The 21,906-nt window shown below is 43.8% G+C and overlaps 1 protein-coding gene across 3 annotated transcripts in view; it reads right to left on the bottom strand.

Moving 5' to 3' along the window:
- Positions 1–21,906, bottom strand: part of LOC147021316 (insulin-like growth factor 2 mRNA-binding protein 3-A) — a 77,755-nt gene continuing 55,849 nt past the window's right edge. For all 3 annotated transcript variants that reach the window (XM_085891153.1, XM_085891150.1, XM_085891151.1), the window contains exons 11-16: positions 16,161–16,280; positions 7,624–7,759; positions 6,708–6,823; positions 4,313–4,597; positions 1,823–1,884; positions 1–407 (exon numbers count right to left, since the gene is read on the bottom strand). In XM_085891153.1, the coding sequence (XP_085747279.1) occupies positions 397–407; positions 1,823–1,884; positions 4,313–4,597; positions 6,708–6,823; positions 7,624–7,759; positions 16,161–16,280 (730 nt within the window). In that variant the 3' untranslated portion in view covers positions 1–396. The remainder of the gene's footprint in view (positions 408–1,822; positions 1,885–4,312; positions 4,598–6,707; positions 6,824–7,623; positions 7,760–16,160; positions 16,281–21,906) is intronic.

Here is a 21,906-nt window from a genome sequence, read left to right as displayed (position 1 = left end):
TTTCTTTTTCTTCTTTTTTTAATGGAATCATGCTAAGAAAAGAAATCACCAACCTGAAGACAAGCTTTCACAATTCCTACACTTGTAAATGTCTGGTTCACATAGCAAGTTTGCATATCTGCACAATAATCAAACTTCTATAAAAGGCTACCTCCAACAATTCCCACAATGTCAAGAAGATGCAACATTCAGTAAATACAAAGCAAAGCAACAATGATGTTTTTTTTCTCTCTTTTCCTATTACAATATGATCTTCAACCAGCAAACTATAGTTTGAAGAGATGTCATTCATGTGATGTTATTAAAAAAAAGATTAAAACAAAAAAAACCTCCAGATGAGGGAGGAAATCTCCAAATATGCATCCCTTCCTTCTCAATCCTTTATCAACAGGCTCGTCAGTAACGGCCTGCAAAATATGTTCACAAGATACCAATCATCGATGAATCCCTACAACTGGCAAAGTGTTAAAATAGACATTCAGTGCCTCGAGAAAGTCCACACCCCCTTCCAAAATTTTCACTTTTTGTTGCCTTACATCCTGAACTCAAATTGCATTAAATCAGACTTTTTTTCCACCTTTATTTATTTACACATTGTAACCCACAACTTCCAAGTGAAAAACAAATTCAACAAATTTCAGAAAATTGATTAAAAATACAAAACGAGAATATCTTGGTTGGATAAGTCCCCCCCCTTTATTATAGCAATTTTAAATTTGCTCAGGTGTAACCAATCACCTTCAGAATCATACACCAAGTTAATTGGCCTCCACCTGTGTTAAATTGTAGTGATTCTGATCATTTCAGAATAAAATCAGCTGCTCTTGTTGGTTTCCTCTGATGAGTAATGCATTTCATAGTAAAGACTCAACCATGACCACGAAGGAGCTTTCAAAAGACCTCCGGGATAAAGTCGTGGAAAGGCACAGATCAGGGGATGGGTATAAAAATATTTCAAAGGCTTTGAATATCTTTCAGAGCACAGTCAAGACAATCATTAAGAAGTGGAAGGCATATGTACCACCAACACCCTGCCTATATCATACTGTCCCTCCAAACTGGATGACCAAGCAAGGAGACTGATCAGAGATGCCACCAAGAGGCCAATGACAATTTTGAAAGAGCAACATGCCTTTATGGCAAAGAATGATCACTGTGTGCATGTGACAACAATATCCCGAGCACTCCACAAATCTGACCTGTATGATAGGGTGGCAAGAAGGAAGCAATTACTCAAAAAAGCCTACCTTGAGTCCCCTTTGAGGTATGCAAAAAACCACTCCAGAGATTCTGAAGCCATGTGGCAAAAAGTGTTGTCCGACGAAACCAAGATGGAACTCTGACCTAAATGCAAAATGTTCTGTTTGTCGCAAACCCAATCATTGCCCAATCAAGGTGTGCAAAGTTGGTTGGGACCCATCCCAACACACAGCTATAATTTCTGTCAAAGGTGCTTCCACCAAGTATTTACTCAAGGTGGTGGAAACTTATCTAACCAAGATGGTCTGGTTTTGTATTCTTGATTAATTTTCTGAAATTTGTTTCACTTGGAAGTTGTGGGTTACAATGTATCAATAAAGGTGGAAAAAAGTCTGATTTAATGCAATTTAATACCAGGTTGTCAGGCAACAAAAGGTGAGAATTTTGAAAGGGGGTGTAGACTTTATATAGGCACTGTAAATGGATATCCAAAGTAAATATAATCACTCAATTCCCTTCAGAGAGCAAAAAGGTTTAGCGAAACCTCAGGACATAAAAAAGAATTTCAGGGTTAATCTCTGAATAAATTGGAGGGGTGAAAGCGTAATCTCACATTACTTACGCGGAGAAAAGGAACGAGATCGTGATCTGTAGCGTCCCCTCGAGTAAGGTGACGGTGTGCGCCTGTGAAACGAGCATGACAAACACATGGAAGACAGCAAATCATGTCATTAGAAACCAGGGTGTGTTAACCAGAATGTTATTAATTCTACAATTAGTCAAAAACATCTTTCACAAAGGGTAGACAGTGGCATTCTGTAAAAGTAATGGATATTTTGGGTTCGACTTATCAAAGCTTTTTTTTGGGAAACAATATTGAGGCTTGTATAAGAACTAACAAACAGAACATATAATAATTATAATAATAATATCTCCAAGCTGGCCTCCAAGTCCAGTCGCAGACTGGGCATCCAATATCATGGAAAGTCCTTCCTTGGCACACCGGAGTTCCTAACCACGTACAAAGCTTTCATCAGCAGTCTGATGGAGTACTGCTGCCCCCTCTTGGGTGGTACTCTTGCTTCACACCGAGCTCAACTTCATGCTGTGGAAGCCAAGGTTTTTAGGATCATTGGTATCTCACGTGATGAAGATGAGCCTTTGGGTCTCTCGCTCTCTCACTGGAAGCAGGTCGTTGGGCTTTCTGTCTTCCACTGTCTCCTCTCTGGCCGAGCCCCCCCAGCCCCCCTGCTCTGTCTGATCTCCCCCCCCCCTATATTTCCTCAGGGCACTCAATGTTCACCAAAAATCCCCTTCTGGTGAAACTGCCAAAATCAAGAATCATTGCTCACCTTCACCCTTTCACTCCTTTTTTTTCCCCACCTCTGGAACAAAATTGCACACACTCTTCAATCCCAAGACAGAGGTTGCCAGGTCGACTGGCTTTGGAAGCCAGCTTGGAAATGTGGCTTTCCCAGGAAAGATTGTGGCAGATAGTGAGGCCCAAAATCTTGAATGAAAACACTTCTTCAAGAGGATTTTTGAGAAAGTATATTGGGGAGGGGGGAAGGGTTCCAGACGATACTTTCGGAGGCGTAGTGAGTGTGAGATTTGTCAGGATTGAAGGCCATATTCCAAGTGTTGACGAGCTTGTGATTTTAGAATGTTGGAGGTCTGCAGAGAATGAAAAGGCTGCTGCCTGCCGATCTGAGGGATGAGAGATGGTATGGCAGAGGGTGGAGTCATAAGCAAAGAGATAAAGAGGATTTTCCAGTCAGAGAGATCATTAATGAAAACCAGAAAAAGAACAGGGCCCAGAACACTGCCTTGAGGAACTCAAGCCTGGACAGGAAGAGGAGATGAGACAATTGCATTAAAAGCCACGTGATGACTGGGACAGGTGAGGAAGTCAGTGAGCCGTGAGTGGAGATTGCCTTGGATACCATAAGAGGAGAATTTGTTGAGCAGTGCAGGATGTCAGACAGTATCGAAAGCTGTTGGACCTCCATCCATTGTTGGGAAAGCAAAAGCAGCATATCCAGGGTAGAGTGACCTGGTCTGAATCCAAATTGTTGATCGGAAATCAAGTCATTGGAGAAGAGGAAGGATTTAATGTCTGAAGCGATGATGGATTCCATAACCAACCTTGCTGATGATTGGGAGAAGGCTGATTGGTCTGTAGTTGCAGGTAAGGGATGTTTTTGCACCGTTTTGTGCAGGGCAGTGATGTTTGCTGATTTCGAAGCAGATGACAGATGACCTTGAGCAAATGAGAGGGTGAATAGAACAGAGGGTGACAAGAGCAGCAGAGCAGCTTTTTAGGACACGTGGGCTGATGCCGTCTGGACCGGTTGCAGAATCAAAGTTGAGGTTTGACAGAAAGCTCTCCATCTTGTTGGGAGAAAAGGACACGAAGTCCAGGAACAGCAAGCTGGGTGCGATTGGGTAAGGTGGGTAAAGAATGCGATGGGTTTGGGACAAGATTCAGAAGCAAAGTTTTGGCACCAGACGTTTTATATGCAGTGTCGGCTGTGCAGCCATTTGAGGAAAAGGAGGGGATGGAGGGGCAACATACATCAGAAACAGACTTTACCAGATGCCACCAGGATATTGGAGGATGGAGACAGGTTTGAGAGAAACGATTTAACCTCAACACCAAATACTATTTCACGAAATAATTATATGAAGTACTGCTGTCTGACTGTTTTCCTGCTCTTGCACCCGCTAGATATGCACAAGGAGTCAACATCAGTGTTGCACTGGGGTATGGTGTCGGAATTAGGAACGACTTTTGATTTGCCAAACTGGGCCGGGTAGATCAAGTTGAGATATTGATGCCACAGTCAGCACGTGTCAGTTGCTCAATGAAAGATCATCTGAACTTCAAAATCTAAGCAACCAAGGCTAAACTTTGTCCACGTAATGTTCATCAGATGTTTTACCCAATGGAAAATGCCCATCAACGGTCGCCGCTTCCATAAAGGTGATTTACAGTGGTCATTATTAACCATTTCAAAGTTGGAAAAGAAGCAAAGTTAAAATAAAATAAAGTGTTGTTTTTTCTCTGCACAAGAAAAAAAAAAGGAAATTTGACAGAAAATAATTGAATCACCTGTAACTGTCCATACGGTAATTGTAGTCATCGTAGCGGCTCGGACCTCTCTCAAACTCCCTGTCAAATCCCCGGTCATAACCTCTGTTGTACTCTGGGTCGTTCCTCCTGTCAGAGCCACGGTCAAATCCCCTGTCGGGGCCACGGTCAAATTCCCTGTCGGGGCCACGGTCAAATCCCTTGTAGGGGCCACGGTCATTCCTTCTGTCGTCGCCACGGTCAAATCCCCTGTCATAACCACGGTCGAAGTTGGACTCAGGGTAATGATCACGGTATCGTCCCATGCTGCAATCAGGAAGAGAGAAACATCACATCAAACATGTTTATCTGCCGAAAGTCCAAAATATAAGCAAAGGTTATCCGAAATCACCAATCGGCCCCACCATTGAACATTTCCACAACAACTTTGTTTTTATTCACATCAAGAACTCGTCATAAAAACTGATGATCCGTGCAAGTGATTTCTTTGATATATTGCTAAAGATAAGCATCACTGTTGTTATGGCCCATTACTGCTGCTCCCCTCTCCACGACCAAATAGGGTGGAGCTGTGCAATATTGCAACAAATGTCCAATCAGGTTCAATGTTACCACAGACGACAAAAATATAAAATAAATAAACTGCCAATTTTTTTTTGGGGTATATATTGTCGAGGATCGTATGAGAGCGAACACACAACGCACAGCAAGGGGGGCAGGAGACAAGGGGGCAGGAGAGGGAAGGACAAAACAGTGGGGAACAGAGACATGAGGAGATCTGTGGAAGGGAGAGGGATTGGGCAGGGATCACGGGCAATACAAGATGGACACGACAGGGAATTTTTCTTACAATATTCTTAAACATCATGAAAAACCAGTTGTGAACAAGACCTTTCGTTCTTCACTTTGGTGCTTCCTTCTCACCACGTTCACAGCTGCAATTGTTTGGACTTGTAAGGTCGCCACATACACATATTTCAAACTACAAATTTACTCTTTTTGATAATCAATGTTGAAGTACTTCATGCAGAGTTGGCAAATGCAATAAATACGAGAGCGAAGTTGACGATGCGCCGTCACAATTCTCCCCACGTCCCACTGAAAGCAAATTAAAAGATGGCAAAAAGTTCTACCGGGATTAACCCAACATCCAATTTTGAGTGAAAAAAAATCCCTCCCCCCCCCCATTTTGACCCGTGACTCTTACTTCAGTTCCCATCCCAGGGCATGAACATGGGGTCAACTCCCCAAAAAATCCTGACATATTCATGCCTCCCCCAATGTTGATTGCATATACAAAGTTTCATTTTAAAATGTGTCTGTAATTGCACATTTCGATGTTTGAGCTTTTGACCCCACCCCAGGGGACGGGGTCAAAATGATACTGCTCTTGCACCTTATTGGCATGTGGTGATCATAACTACCAAGTTTGGTGAATTTCTGCCCATTCGTTTGGGAGGATGTAGCGTGACAGATGGACAAAACAAGACAAGACAGACAGAGAAAATTACAACATTACCCTGCTTTTTTTTCCTTTTCAAAAAGCGTGGGGATAATAATCAATTGCAAATAAAGATTGTTGAAAACATGGGTGGGAGTTGTATCATGTCGAGCAATGTACATGGATCTCACCTCATTGCATTCCAACGTTAAGTAATGTAATGAAGCAAGAACCTTCGAGTTCATCGTTGGAATTTGTGCGAGTAAGGTTGGATTCCGAGTAAGAGTCCAAAATATATTTCCGCATAATTTAATGACAGATTAAAGATTAAATCATCATTCGAGTAATGCTTTTAAAATCATCTTATCAGATGTTTAGTATAAACACTCGCTGCTTCATTTCACGTCGACAGTCACACACCACTACACTGCCCCACATTGCAACATCAAAAACTGTCGAACTCGAACCGATCTTGAAACAAATCTTTCTCCGGTTTTGTTTGTCAGTTTTGGCTGGCTCTCTCCTGCACTTCAGAATATTCTGTGCCCTCTGTTCGTTCTCGTTTGTCTGACGAGCTGCAAGCGGTGTGCTGGTGACTGTTTTCCTGGTCCATCAGCACACTTCTAAAAGAGCAGTGGTGCAGAACAGGTATATCAAAATGCAAAATGTTTTGCATTAACACATATTCTTTGCAAAAGATAAGCCATCAATTTGTTATCAATCAATCAAGTAATCATGAAGACTTTGGGAGTAATGGTGCTTGGGACAGACCGAGTTCGTTGCCGGAATCTCAAGAACCTGGGTGTCACATTAAAGTCTGAGTTTCTCATGTTAAGAGTCTGGTTCCAGAAAAACAGTGGCTCAAGCCTGAGTCTGAGTGCTGCACTCGAGCTCGACATCACTGCGGTAAACTCATTTACAGCTCAATCAAACTTTGCGGTTGTACGAGGACCCACGAAACTGGGAGGTACGTACTATAGAGCACGGTCCATGTACATGCCAGGCGAGGGTGTGCGGGAACGTCTGCTGATGGAGAAATCCACACGCATGTTTCTGCCATCTAACTCCGTGCCATTAGCCCGCTCCTTGGCCTGCAAGCAGATGGTACACATACCACGCTGTCAAATTCTGCATGAAAAAGCACGAGCTGGATTACCAAGTCAGCCTGTCAGCTCACCTTTTCTCAATCGTCCTACTGTTCTATCACTCGTTGAATCTTTCTCATGGTTCATTACAGTTCTTCCTTTCAAGTCTTCAAAAGTGAACAGCCACCTCATGAATCATGCACTGCATAATTGTGACCTTTTCTTCAGAGCGAAATCAGATATGCCAACACTGTCAGTCTACTATTCTCTGCAGGTTTTACCAATCTGTGATTAGCAAAACCACAGCAAATGCAATTGTTCAACTGGACCACAAGCTGATACCTGTAAACAAGTACTAATCAAGCTGAATGTCTGCTTTCAGATATGAAGGCCCCACATTGATGTATCTTCTACGTTTTTCCTTTTTATTTCGTGCCGACAGAAAGCCGAGCTTTAGCTATTTGGCTTTGGAACCACAAAAGTGCAGATGGTCTGTGCACAAAAATGCACCCTAAGAAAATAATGTTCATAGCATTTACAATTGAAAAAAACATGGATATAGAATATCAGATTCAAAAGACTGGAAGTAGAAAATGTGAGAAGGGGAAAAAAATAAAATAATAATAATAATAATTTTTTTAAAAATAACCTGAAGGTACATTCTCTGAAATTTATCATTGAATTTCCAAAATACATAATTTAATTATAAAAATAAAAGAAAGTTCTTACAAGTTAATCCAGTTAAATCAATCCAATGAAAACTTTGAAAACATCATGGAACGATTTGGACGGTTCGATGTACTCACAATGGCGGCACCAATGTCCTGCAGAGACAGCTCACTAATCAGTCCATACAGTGAACCTAAGGCGTTGCAAGTCTCCTCCACACTACCTGTCAGGGTCACCAACTGTTCCGGTGAATAGTCATTCATCTCTTCCAATCTGAGAACAATAACAGTGGAATAATTGGCACATTAGACCTGCGAGATAAAGGCAATGAATGAGACAACTGTAGCTACAACCTCCCCATTCCACTTCAAACAAGTACCTAACACCACATGCTAAACCACTCGACATGGGCGACATGCATTTTACTTTCCAAAACGAGACCGAATTAAAAATTTAAACGGCAGAAGCAATTTTATGTGATAAATATTGTCGTGTTTGTACATTATTCTTTCATGGCCGAACCGTAGCACCAAGATGCCCCAAATTTTTGGCGGCGGTACTTCAGCATCTGGGCAAGGTTTTTAAGTGACCACACACGATGGCCTTGAAGTCCATTTTGAGGCCACTAAAGGATGCTATAAAATGTACATGGGATGCAACGATCAAACCGCGCTGCTGCCTGCCCATAGGAAAAAGGTAACCACCATGAGGCCAATAACTCCATAGCTTTTCAATGTCCAACACATCCCGAAGCCACCGCTGGGAAAAGCTCACCCAGCTGAGCAGCACCAGGTCACCGGGCAGTGTCACTGAACCAACTCATCCAGCTTTTTGAGATATCGTGTTATAGACCCTGCTAGTTGCACACAAACTTTCATCCCTGTCACGAATAAATATAATTGGCACGATTCCAATGAAAAGCCTTTTTTTAAGCGTATCTGGAATATTCCAGATAGGGTATAGTCATTGTGCATCATCCATCTGTCCGTCCGCCTCCTTTTTCAACTTCTCCAGCCAAACCGCAAGGCCGATCTGTACTGGCTGAAATTTGGCAGCAACCTTCCTCTCCTGACTGGTAACAGGAATTGCAAAGTTTGTTCCAGTCACATGACTTTAAATAGGTCAAAAATCTTCTTCTCCAGACCCACCAGTCAGAACGTTACCAGATTTGGGTTGCAACATGAGGAAAGAGTCCTGATGTTAAATCGGAGGCCATGCCAACCACATGACCGGAAGTGTGTCAAAATGGTGGTCACATAAGTTCCCTCTAAAATCTTCTTCTCCTGATCCACCAGTCAGAACGCTACCAAATTTGGGTTACAACATTAGGCCGGAGCCCAGATAAGCAACACATCTGGTGGTCCTACTTATTCTTCTTCCCTGATTACTGTCAAGGAGCAGAGGAGTGAGGATGACTGCTCGCATTTACCAAAGGAAGCATGCACATGGTGTCCTTTAAAGGAATTACCAGTGTGCCAATGTGAAATTATCCGACAAATAATCGTAATCGTTAAATGCAGGCCTTATAAATGGAAACCATGATGGCAAAGAACACAAAGAATGCAATGCCAGCAATGGAATAATAACCAGTCCGCACATGCTTTGCAAAGTACTGAATACAATGCTACGGGTATCACAAGATGGCATGTACAGAATACTGAGGTAATATGCAAGCTGAAAATGGTAGCATATCAACCACCAAGGATCCAAGCAGTGCAGGGTCAAGAAAATTTTGGTTTGGGGAAATTCTTTTTTTTCTTTATTCACATCGATAAATGGCCGGACAGAGCAAGCATGAACGTCGCTCGACTTGGCGACGAGTCACGAGACGCTGTTGATTGGCTGTGCAAGGTTAAGTGAACTGTGATTGGCTCCTGGCAAATGAGGTCAATAAATCATGACTGCACCGATTTCACTGTTCTTGGAATAACAAAATAAAGAAAATTAGAGCGACAAGTAATTCCCCAAAAAGTGGGAGGCCTCGGGGCCCACAGGCTTGCTCGTACAATTGTGAATTGACAAACAAGTCAATTGCAGGTGAGAAGTGTAATTAGGTCTTTGAGATCTATCATTTGGGAGACCGTCTTGCTTTTGGTATTACATGTACGATGGTGGTTGCAATGTTGACTTTTGCAATGATACTCCAACTCATACAGTTATTCTACACACCGTCATGGCCAAATATATTGACACCCTTGCACTTTTTTCAAATAATGCACCATTTCTTCCAGAAAATTGTTGAAATGAAAAAGAAAATCTTTTGGTATCCACATATGTATTTCTTTGGTTTGGGCCACATATGGACCAGACAATATTATTGGCACCTTTTAGAGGTGGTTAGAAATAATTAGATTTCAAGCAGGTGATTCTCCTTTACTTTGCAATTGAACTCACCTGTGGTGAGTTGCAGGTGCCTGCAATATAAAAATAATACACCCAAGCGGGTTTGACGGTCTGCTCGGTACTATCTAGAATGGAAACTGTTGATTATAAACAGGGCCAGACGACAGAGGTAACAAGAAACTTGTCAGTCAAATTAAATCTTCTTAATAATCCCTATGAAACCAATTATGCATTATAGCTGTCCCATGCTTCCTTAAAGGCCATTCGACCAGTCATTTTGCACTTCATATGACCCTGTAGCCTTGACCCCGAAGCAAAAATGTGAAAAAGGGCTCAGACGATCTATGGAGAGCAAGTAGTATTTATCATCGTGTCAAGTTAGAACTCAATCGGCCGAGACGTCTTGGAGGAGATAGAAAAATAAAAATTGTTGAGACAGATGGATCTGAAGACATCAAACGGTTCTATTAGGTCAGCGAGCTGACCTAATCACTCATTCAACCAGTTTGAATAGAAAAGAGGAGTCTTTCTGCTGTTTTGTGTCACTGTGTGTTACGCAATGAGCGTGGAGAAAAAAAAGAGGGAGACAGAGAGAGAGAGAGACAGAGACAGAGACAGAGAGAGAGAGAGAATGAGTATTGTCTGAGGAGGTCAGACACAACATTGTAGCTAAGCTTGGACAATCTCAAGAAGACAAATCCATCTCCAGAGACCTTGATGTTCCTGTGTTCCTGTTAACATCGTACACAATACAATGTTATCAGGAAGTTTAAGGCCCATGGCACTGTAGCCAACCTCCCGAGAAGTGGCCGCAAGAGGAAACTTGATTGAAAATTGCAGCGAAGGATTGTTTGAATGGTGGAGAAAGCACTTTGATCAACTGCCAAACAGATTCAAGCTGACCTTCAGACACAAGGTACAACAGTTTCAACTCACACTATCCGTAGCCAACTCAATGAAAGGGGGTCTGTGGTAGGGTAGGAGACCCAGGAGAAACCTACTGCTGAGAGAAAGACACAAGAAAGCCTGACTGGAGTTTGCCAATGTCCTGTGGACAGATGAGACAAAATTAGAGATTTTTGGTGAAGCACATCATCTCTGTTTACAGAAAACAAAACGAAGCCTTCTATTCAAAGAAAAGAACACCTTCCCTTCAGTCAAAGATGGAGGAGGTTTAGTGATGTTTTGGGGGTGCTGTGCTGCCTCAAGCACTGGGTGCTTTGAACGTGTGCACGGCATCATGAAATCAGGAGATTTCCAAGGCATTTTACCAAGGATTACCAAGGCAGAAGGAATTTTGGAGCGCAATGTTCAGCCCAGTGTCAGAAAACTGGGTCTCCGTCGAAGGTCATGGGTCTTGCAGCAGGACAATGACCCCACACACACTTCAAATAGCACCCAGGAACGGTTCAAGACAAAACGTTGGACTGTTCTGAAGTGGCCAGCAATGAATCCAGATCGAAATCCCATTGAACACCTGTGGGGAGATCTGAAAACGGCAGTTGGGATAAGGCACCTTTCAAATCTGGAAGAATTGGAGCAGTTTGCACAAGAAGAGTGGGACAAACTGCCAGTAGAGAGGCGTAGGAAGCCCATTCATGGCTATAGGAAGTGCTTGACTGTGGTTATTTTGTCCAAAGGCTCTGCTACCAAATACGAAGTCGAAGGTGTGAATAATTTTGTCAATGCCATTTCTTTTTATGTTCTGATTTAAAATGATATATTAAGTTCTAAATCAAAAACAAAGGTTCTGTTATATTAACAGTGAAATAAAGAATTGTGGAAACCAAATACTTGTCAATTTTAACTTATTTTGAGTTATTTCAAAAAATGAAAGGGCATCAATATTTTTGGCCAGGGCTGATTCAATAATCCACCAACTCGCAGTGAAAAGTCCCGTGGTCTCGTGCTTGCACAGCCTTTGAGTTGCTTTCATTTGTGCCATATGTCAAATTTTTTTGTTGTTTGGTTTTATTATGGAACCACTCGAGATGGGTGGGAAACGACGATGAACTTGCCAGTATGCAGCCCTTTTTGACCAAATGGACAAGTCTCTTTCTCATATGATCAAAGTTGCATCCAGGGGCGACTGATTAGGCAAGATAATATGTTGCTTCGACAAAATGAGAGGTGAGGTATAATACTGCTTACAGGGGAATTCACGCATTGCGTTCCTCCAAGCCCGGCCCTCGGTGCACTGCAGTTAGAGTGGAGGGTGGTGGGCTCTTGACTGAGGAGTCTGAAGTGAAGGCCCAATGGGCCGATGACTGAGCAGCTGCACCAGACTGATCCACCAGCTGTTGAGTTGGATGTCAGGGGTACCACTATCCCAATCGCTGACCCTCCCAATCAACCGTGATCCATCTTCGTTTGTGCTAACAGGCTCCGAATGACATGGGAATAAAGCTCCTGGGAATTGTGGCATCCATGCTGAACTTCTCAAGGCTAGTGGAAATTCTGTACTCGTGTCATTGCATGCAGTTCTGTGCTCTGCCTGGAACACAGGCATCATCCCAAATGACTGAAAGAGACCCTGTTGTCCCTCTTTGGAAAAGGAAGGGCGATTGTCAGGACTGCAACAACCGAGAGGTGAGGCTTCTCTCAGTGCCGGGAAAGGTCTTTGCTCAGATAATTCTTGATAGGGTTCGCCACTATCTGCTTGAGCAACAGCATCCAGAGCAGTCAGGCTTTACACCAAAGAGGTCGACTGACTGTATCCTTGCTCTTCGGGTCCTCACCAAACACAGACAAGAGTTTTGGCAGGGGCTGGTCACAGCCGATGTTGATCTCTGTAAAGCGTTTGATGCAGTGAATCTGGATGCCCTCTGGAGGATTCTTGGTCTTCGTGGTGTGCCACCAAAACTGATCAATCTGACATCAGGACTATACTCTGGTACTGAGAGTGCTCTGTGATGTGGTGATGCCATCTCCGAATTATTCCAATTTGTCAGGGGTGTGTCCTGGCCCCCACACTTTTCAGCACTTGTATGGACTGGATTCTGGGGAGAATGTCAGAGATCAAGCTGCTGTGCATCATTTGGGAATGTCAATATCTCTGACCTTGATTTCGCAGATGATGCAGTCATCTTTTTGGAGATTCTGGATATCCTTTTGGGGGCCCTCAAGGTGCTGAATGAGGAGTCTGAGCCACTGGGATTTTGGGTTTCCTGGGTCAAAACTAAGATCCAGTCATTCAATGGCATATTGGATGCTGCTGTCCTGTCTGTACCTCTTTGGGGAAAGGATGTTGAGGTTACAGAGAGATTCACTTTCCTTGGCAGTGTTATTCATGTGTGTGCTGGATGTCAGCCATCGGTCAACATACGTCTGGATCGGGCCTGGGGAGTCAAGGATTCACTGGATCATCGGGTGTGGCGCTGCCAGTACCTGTGCAGGAGGGCGAAAGTCCGAGTCTTCATGTCCTTGGTGCTTCCATCCTTGCTCTATGGATGTGAGATTTGGACACTGATCAGGGATCTGAGATGGAGACAATTATTTTGGTACAAGGGCTCTTCGGAGATTCTTGGACATCACTGGTCGGACTTTGTGTCCAACCAGTGGCTGCTGAGAGAGATTCAAATGAGTTTTGTTACCTGCATAGTCCGTGAGCGTCAGCTGCGGCTGTTTGGACATGTGGCTCGTTTTCCTGACGCTAATCCTGCTCACCAGATTCTCTCAGCAAGGGAGCCTCATGGTTGCAGCAGGTTGATCGGCATCTCAAGGAGACGTGGATGGGCCAGGCATCTGCCTGGAGGACGGCCAGATGGAAGCCCCTGGAGTACCGGCGGAAAGTAGATGCAGTGACTTGCTGCTCTGGCGCATGCTTCCATACCTGAGCTGAGAGACATAATTGGCCATTCATAATTTTTTTATGCTGGAGGCTCTCTTGCTTCTGACTTTGCACATGGTAGGTCACTTGCAAATTTGATGCTATGTGGTTGTTACACCGGTGCTGATCTGCCAAAATGCATTGAAACTGGTCCGACAGTTAAGTGTTATATATTGTTGCCGAAATGGTTCCTCGTGGTTAACAATGCAGAGCTTTGAAATAATTATTTCCATTGCGTATGTTTAGCATTACAGTGTAGTAAATTAATTGCACGAGAATATGCATCAGCTTTAGTCGCGCCTCAACCACGAATGGGCGCTCTGCTTCTGCAGAGCAGGCAGGCTTTAGCGACATCACGGGGCGGGGCATTGCCAGACATGATAAAACCACGAGCGGATTTGAAGTGGGTAGGTCTGGTCAGGTGCTCGGTGGGAGATCACGTGTTTCTCATGGAGCCGGAGACTATATTCACAACCTCATTTGCTCCTCGTCCAGCCGCAAGCTGCACAGCAGTTTGAGATCGCTGCCTGCCTCTGGTCGCCTCAGTTCAGTTGCCATTCCCTGGAACGGAACATGCAGTGCTTGTGTGGGCCGCAATTGGGTACTCCTGTCTGTCTCTCTCAGTAACTGATTTAATGCTCTGTAACAAAAGTAACTGATAGGCTATTTAATGATCTGCTGTAAATCTGTACAAATCCCCAAGATGTGCATTCCATTTGTTGTGAATATACGAGGTCCGTCTAAAAAGTAACGGGACTGACTTCACAGATATTTTATTCCAAAAAAAATATTGAAATCACAGCTTGTCCCCTTCAAAATAGTTTCCCTCCAGTCTCACACACTTGTCCATCCTCTTATTCCACGCTTCGATGCACCCTCAGAAGACTTCTTCTGGGATCCTCCGGAGCTCCGTCGTCACGGCCCTTTTGATGGCCACATCAGGAAATCGGGGCCCCTTGATCACCCCCTTGAGCTTGGGCAATAGGAAAAAAATCACAAGGGGCCAAGTCTGGCGAATACGGGGGTGCTCCAGAGTTGGCACGTTCCCCTCTGCCAGAAACTGTCGGATGCTCAGAGCACTGTGAGCAGGGGCATTGTCATGGTGGAGCACCCAGGTGTTGTTCTCCCACAGATCCCTCCTCTTGTCCCGGACTGATCTCATGAGGCGCCGGAGGATCTCCTTGCACACGTATTGATTCACTGTTTGACCCTGTGGTAGAAACTTGAAGTGGACGATGCTCTCGATGTCAAAAAAGCGATGAGCATCATCTTGACCTTTGACTTCGACATCCTTGCTTTCTTTGGTCTTGGTGATGCCGGACTTTTCCACTGACGACTCTGCCGTTTGTTCTTGGGATCATATTTGAATATCCACGATTTATCGCCAGTAATGACTCTCATGAGCAGGTCTGGATCGTCCTCGAGGCGCTCGATAATGTCTTGAGATACAGTGACTCTTTGCTGTTTCTGGTCCTCAAACAACAGCTTGGGGACCATCTTTGAGCACACCTTGCGCATTTTGAGATTTTCAGTGATGATGCTCCAGACAGTCTCCTTGTTGATGGAAAGTTCCTCAGCAATCATCCGCACGCACCATCTGCTTCACACGCTCAATGTTGTCCGCCGTTCTGCTCGTTGAAGGTCTTCCAGACCGTGGATCATCTTCAACCTCCTCCTGTCCCTCTTTGAACCTCTTGTGCCATTCAAATGCACGTGTACATGACATCGTTTCTTCCCCGTAAACTTGCTGCAGCATTGCGAAGGATCGGAAGGTGTTTTGCCAAGCTTGGCAAGAAACTTCAGATTGGCTTTCTGCTCACGACTCAACGTGACGACTCAGACTACACAATGTGTTAAGCACGACCTGTAAAAAAAAAAATCATACAATGAGCGCAGTCAACCATCAGCAATCATATATATTGCTGGAATGTTGCGAAAGATTGTGACGCAACCCGTACATTCAAGTTGTGCAAGTAGAGCACACAGCAGGCTCAGTCCCGTTACTTTTTAGACAGACCTCGTAATTGTAATTATTGCATCCCTGTCCCACACCTTGCCATTTCAATACCCACTTTGAACTTACTTGGTGTCTGTTTGGGTTATTTGGACTGTCACGATCACAAGGAAAATAGCCATGTTGGCTCTTATATTTCCTTTGAGGACAATTTAGACTTGAGAGTGTTATGCGCCATTGAAATTACTCTCTCACTGGGTGCGATAATGTACTTGCACTGCCAATTTGAGTGATCGGCGTGGAGAGAAGTCTGGGGCATCACCCGATCGACCATGGACGCTACAAATATGTGCAAATAGGCCCTTGTTCTGGCTCGGAGAATCTGGACCAGTTGGCCAAAGTAACCACCACAACACTGGGAGTCAGGATTGGGATTTGAACCCTGCTCTGAATCCCGAACACAATAACATTATTAACATACATCTCAAATGCAAGACAAGGGTGTTTTTGTTCTTCTCGCTCGAATGTGTGGCTGCAAAGACACTTGCCGAGCAATGAAGACCTTTGCTCTCGAGTCTTGCTCCACCACTTTGAGGTTGCGTCCAGCCTTGCCAATCAAGTGCCCAACTAAACTTGTGTGGACAAGCATCTTCAGCTCCACATCACCACTGTTGCGTTTTTCCAGACATGGGAAGGAAATAGAGGATGTACAGATAATCCAGTCATGGACAAGGATAAGCAAATGAGTGCAAATATTAATATGGGTACTCTCAAGTGTCCAAGTACTAATAAAAAGCAATCACATGGTACAAAAGCCCCAATTAATTATGCATTCTCAGCTTTACAGGATTTCATTTCAAGCAGATTCTCACCAGTGTGGTCTCCAACCCATATTTCAATACAAAACATGCTGTCCTTATGACAAATGAAAATGCAACTTCCCATTATTATTGCTATTATCCCCAGTTCTCATTATTGCTCAACCTTTTAAATTAATCGTATACTGGTGATACCATTGGTTGGGTTTAGCACCGGTTTTCAAAAGATTACGACCAATTTAAAACAAAACTTCCCAAACGACAAATAACTGATGTAAAGAGAAGTGTTACAACGCTGTTCCTTGAAGTCATGCTTAGTTAATGCCCATTTGTGATTCAATTCAATGTTGTAGTACCTCTCTCTGATTTGGTCTGACCATGCATCCACATAGTTTGAGATGGTCACTTAATCAACTTGCAAGCGAACTGCACTTCCATTAAAAAAAAAACTGTGACTCAATCACAACCACAAAAAAATAACTGGAACAGCACTCAGTAGAGCACACATCTGCCAGGCTGAATCGTTTACATTTTGTATTCCACTGACCAGGTCCGGATGCAGGTTCGGCCTAATCAAAATCGAATCAACTCGTTCTTGTCACTTTGTTAACTCATCCACAAATTGTCATAATTCGTCCATAACTTTTTGAGATATCGCACTACAAATCGTTTTTGGCCACGTATCTCATGGCAAAGAACCACCTGAATAATTTCTAAAATTATAGTATCTGGATCTGGATCTTCACCAAAATCGAAATTTGTCCTCGTCACACACCCAACCTGTCCAGCAAATTCCATCTGAATCTGTCCACAACTTTTTGAGATATCCTGCTCACAGAAAAATCAATAAAAAGACAGTCAAGCGTGAAAAGATAACCTCCACATACCTTTGGTGGCAGAGGTAAAAATAAGACACCACAATTCTAACTTTAAAGTGTGATGTCGATTCGCAAGTTTTTGCAACAAGGGCAGCACAAAAAGCAAAAATGTAAGAATGGCCAAATGTGGACTTGCGAGATTCAAGTTGCCTTTTCGCTATTGGGGCATTCCATGTCAAGTGCACACATTTTTCAGCGAAATTTTGACACATCGTCTCAGATTTCACTCTTTTTTTGTGCAAGTGTTTGTATCCACGGTAAAACATTGTGTCAATTTTCAGACCTGGGGGCCAATCGGGGCCCATTTAGCCCCCCCCCAAATTTGGGCGCCCCCGGTTGACCCACAATCTTCCAGTAGCCATATCACAGGTTGTAGTGGTGCGATTTGGATGATCTTGGTATCAAAATGCTCGTAAAAGCGAGATATTTCGAATCGCGTAAAGCAAAATCACTCCGAAACAGGAATTCAAAAAGTTACAGTTTGGGGCGCCCTTTGACCTTGGGCCCCCACCCCCCAGCCAAACCGATGATCCCAATTTTTTTCGTGTGAGAATACCCCTTCATATACTCCAACACCCCAGCATAAATTAAAATGGGATCTCAATGGGTTCAAGTGTGATGATGGTTTTATTGTTTGGGGTCCACATATCACTAATTCTTGATTCGACATTGGGCGACATTTGCCGTCATCGTTCCAATGACGTCACCTGCTGGCAGGTGACTTTATGTCTGAAATTGACAATCATAATCTCTGGACTATTATATATATATATATATATATATATATATATATATATATATATATATATATATATATATATATATATATATATATATATATATATATATATATATATATATATATATATTGCATCATTTGCAAAAAATTATTCTGCCGATTGTGTCTGTTGATTTTTAAGTGTACATTTTTTGTATCACCATCATCGAATTAAGTTATAAATGGGCTAATCTCAGTTTTTGCATGTTTTGCAGTAAGCATGGCGACTGAAGATCGAAAGGAGTTCTGAAAATACTGTTGCGATCTGTTCAGCTGCCATAAAACGAAACAACGAAAAGATCTTCACAATGTGTCAAATGTTATATTGTTGTGGAAATGGCCCTTCGTGTGTTATTAAATATAGGATTAGCCCAGATCCCCCCTTAAATGCATGTTTAGCAATTAGACGTTACATGTGTGTCAGGAGGTGTTGCGGCCTGTCCAGTGTTCATACGGTGGTGGTGTACAGAGAGGCAGCTTCTTCTTCTTCTTCCTACCCCCCTCTTAGCTAGCCCCCACCCGGCACTGACAGTCAGTCAAGACGTGCCGGCGACCCATTGGCGGAGGAATGCTGCAATCTCGAGCGATGGACCAATCACGGGTCCCCCGGAGACGGTCCGTAAGGCCCGCCCCGAAAGGCAAAAGGAACTGGCTGCTTTGTGAGTCTGGGATCTGCTTTCGTAAAAAGAGTGCGCCACAAGAAGGCAAGGGAGGAACTGCATGAGGTCTGCCTTCTGCTGGATGAGAGGCTGCTGGTGTCGGTCGGCGATCTGCTTCGAGAGGGACGGATGTGTGAGTCTGCGATCTGCTTCATGGAAAAGGCCCGCCCGAAAGGCAAGGGGAACGGCTTGTGTGAGTCGGCGATCTGCTTTGTGGAGAGTGGTTTTTGGCTCGCTGTTCCTCCTCGGCCACGGACCCAGCCTGCGGAGCCCAAGACCCCAATTTGGCCGAGTCTGGTGAACAGGCCAGGATTTGTATACTGGACCTTGTGAGAAACCAGCTGGAACACACCATAGATCTTCCTATCTTGTGCCATCGACCTTACGGGTGTTGGACGCACCGAGGTTGCATGCACGAGCGGTGCCAGGAGAAGGAGTACGAGCGCCATCTTGCCACGCAGCGTGCTTGAGCTTGGGCGCTCGAATCCGTTGACATCGGCTTCTCACGAGCCCCATTCGTGCCTTTGACACTTTCCCCTCGTCCATGAGGCATCACTAAGTACTCCGTGTCTCGTCTGCATGTTGTCCAGGCCGAAGGTTGATCTCGCTCGGGCTCCCTTCGAAACCCATATCCGAAGCTCCCTAGTTAAGAGCAGGTTATAGATTAGTTATAACATTGTCGTGAATGCTTTGCTTGTGTTGTGTTGTCTTGTCTTCCCCGATGTGTCCCCAATAAATCTGGCCGATTCATATGAAAGTTGCCGCTTTGAGTTTATTCGTGCCGTGGTGAGGAACAATCCGCTTGATTTGTACATAAAACCAAAATGGTTACGGACTGGCAGACTTCGCTCGGTGTCTGACAAACCCAGTCTGTAACCGGGGTCCATTTCCCCAACTGGCAAGGCACAGGTGTACTTTTGGTATCGTGATTCGAGGCACGTGACCCGAGGCCTGTGCCGAACCAGCCAGCGTTATAACCCCTGAGACAGCGGTGCTGGTAAGTGACGCCGAATCTTCAACATTTGGCTGTCAAGAGTAAGGTGCGATTCCCGCCACCGAATAATTAATAACAATACGTTAATGAAATTTTCTTCAAAGGTGAAAAAAAGATGACAGACTTTGTACTTCGTGCAGAAAAAAAACTCAGTTGTCACCAGAGCGTATTGAAGAATCATCTTCGACCAGTTCAAAATTATCATCAGAAGGTACTATCGAAGGCATTGCAGAATCTATTTCGACAGATGAGGACGAGGAGGTTTTTGAGCGAGAAGCAGAAGTTGACCTATTAAACCAGTCGTTATCGATGATAGGGGAAAGCCCATTCGACAAACAAAAGGCGGAAAGGAACCCAGGGTACGTTCCTGAAGAGCGAAGTGGAAGATTCTGTGCGAAAGAAATTAGAACTAGTTGCTGGAGCAAGCACTGCGGAGAAAACACAAAATACAGCGTCAAAATGTGATGAAAACTGCATGCCAGAGGTGATCAAAAGCCTGAAAGAAAAATACATTGTTTCGAGCCGTTCAGAGCAAATACGTATACTGACAATATTTGCTAGGAATATGAGCATCAGAGGGATGATGAGTGAATTCAGTTGCTCCCAAAGAATGGCTGTGCAAGCCAAAAATTTAGAGAAAGAAAATGGTATGCTATCTTCTCGAAATCCCAAACAGGGTAAAATATTTCCTGACGAAGGGAAATCCGCCGTAACCGAATTTTACCGAAGTGATGAAGTCAGCCGAATAATGCCGGGAAAAAAGGACTGTGTGGTGGTTAGGAATGAAAATGGAAAAGACAAAATTCAAAAGCTCCTGGTACCAAACAGTCTCAAGGAACTGTTTCAGAAATTCAAAGAGAAGAACCCTGGCTTGAAAGTTGGATTCGCGAAGTTCGCCATGCTCCGTCCCTCGGAGTGTGTCCTGGTCGGTTCAGGCGGTACACACAGTGTATGTGTATGTACGATACATCAAAATGTGAAACTCATGTTTGGTTCCAAAATGTCACAGATAGCCAAACTTCCTAGCTATCATCATGTGATAGCACACATAGTTTGTAACCCAGCACAACTGGCATGTTATTTCAGAACTTGTGAAAGTTGCCCATCAATTGAAGACTTCAAAACCGAGCTACTGAATGCTTATGAACTAGAGGATATTGATGAAATTCAGTTTAAACGGTGGACATCCACCGACAGATCTGAACTGAGCTCCATGGTCCTGCCTTTGGAAGAATTCATTAATCAATTCTGTGAACGCGCGGTGAAATTAGTGAGGCACGACTTCATTGCCAAGGCCCAATCTCAGTTTCTGAAAAATAAGAAAGACGAAATCGGTGAAGGAGAATTTGTCATTATTGGAGACTTCTCAGAGAACCATTCGTTTGTCGTACAGGATGCGGCCCAAGGATTCCATTGGAACTGCTCTCAAGCGACAATTAACCCCTGGGTTTACTATTTCAAATCGGACGATGGCAAATTAAACCACGATTTGTTCACGATTATATCAGAATGCAATACTCACGACGTAGTCTCAGTCCACCTCTTCCAAAGAATGCTCATTGAGCACTTGAAATCTAGCTTTGGAAATGTAAAGAAACTTTACTACTTCTCAGACGGTTGCGCTGGCCAATACAAGAATTGCAAAGCCTTCATAAACCTATGTCGTCACAAATCAGAGTATGGTATTGACGCAGAATGGCATTTTTTTGCCACAAGTCATGGCAAGGGCCCTTCAGATGGCGTGGGATGTACAGTCAAACGAGAAGCAACACGTGAGAGTCTGCGTAGACCTTACGACAGTCAAATTATTTCTCCAAAAGATCTGTTTGCCTTTGCTGAAAATGGTTTGAAGGAAATGAAGTTCGGTTACGGGATCCAAGAGGCGTATGACGAGAAAGAACAAAATCTGGAAGAAAGGTTAAAAACGGCCAAAACCATAGCTGGAACTCAAAAACTTCATGCTTTCATCCCTATTTCTGAAACTGCTCTTCAAGTATGCGAATTCAGCCTAAGCGAGGAACACCGTATCGAGTCAGCTATTTCAAAATCTACACCAACTTTTAACGGGAAACTCAGGTTATGTCACAGTGCACTATGATGGAAAATGGTGGCTTGCCTGCATCATGGAAGCCTTTCAGGACACTCATGAAGTGAAAGTGAATTTTCT

The sequence above is a fragment of the Eptatretus burgeri genome, chromosome 8, assembly GCF_056783735.1.
Source record: "Eptatretus burgeri isolate ZD-2024b chromosome 8, Ebu_testis_v1, whole genome shotgun sequence".
NCBI lineage: Eukaryota > Metazoa > Chordata > Myxini > Myxiniformes > Myxinidae > Eptatretus > Eptatretus burgeri.
The sequence above is the reverse complement of the archived record's forward strand: the minus strand, read 5'-3'. Positions and strand labels throughout refer to the sequence as shown.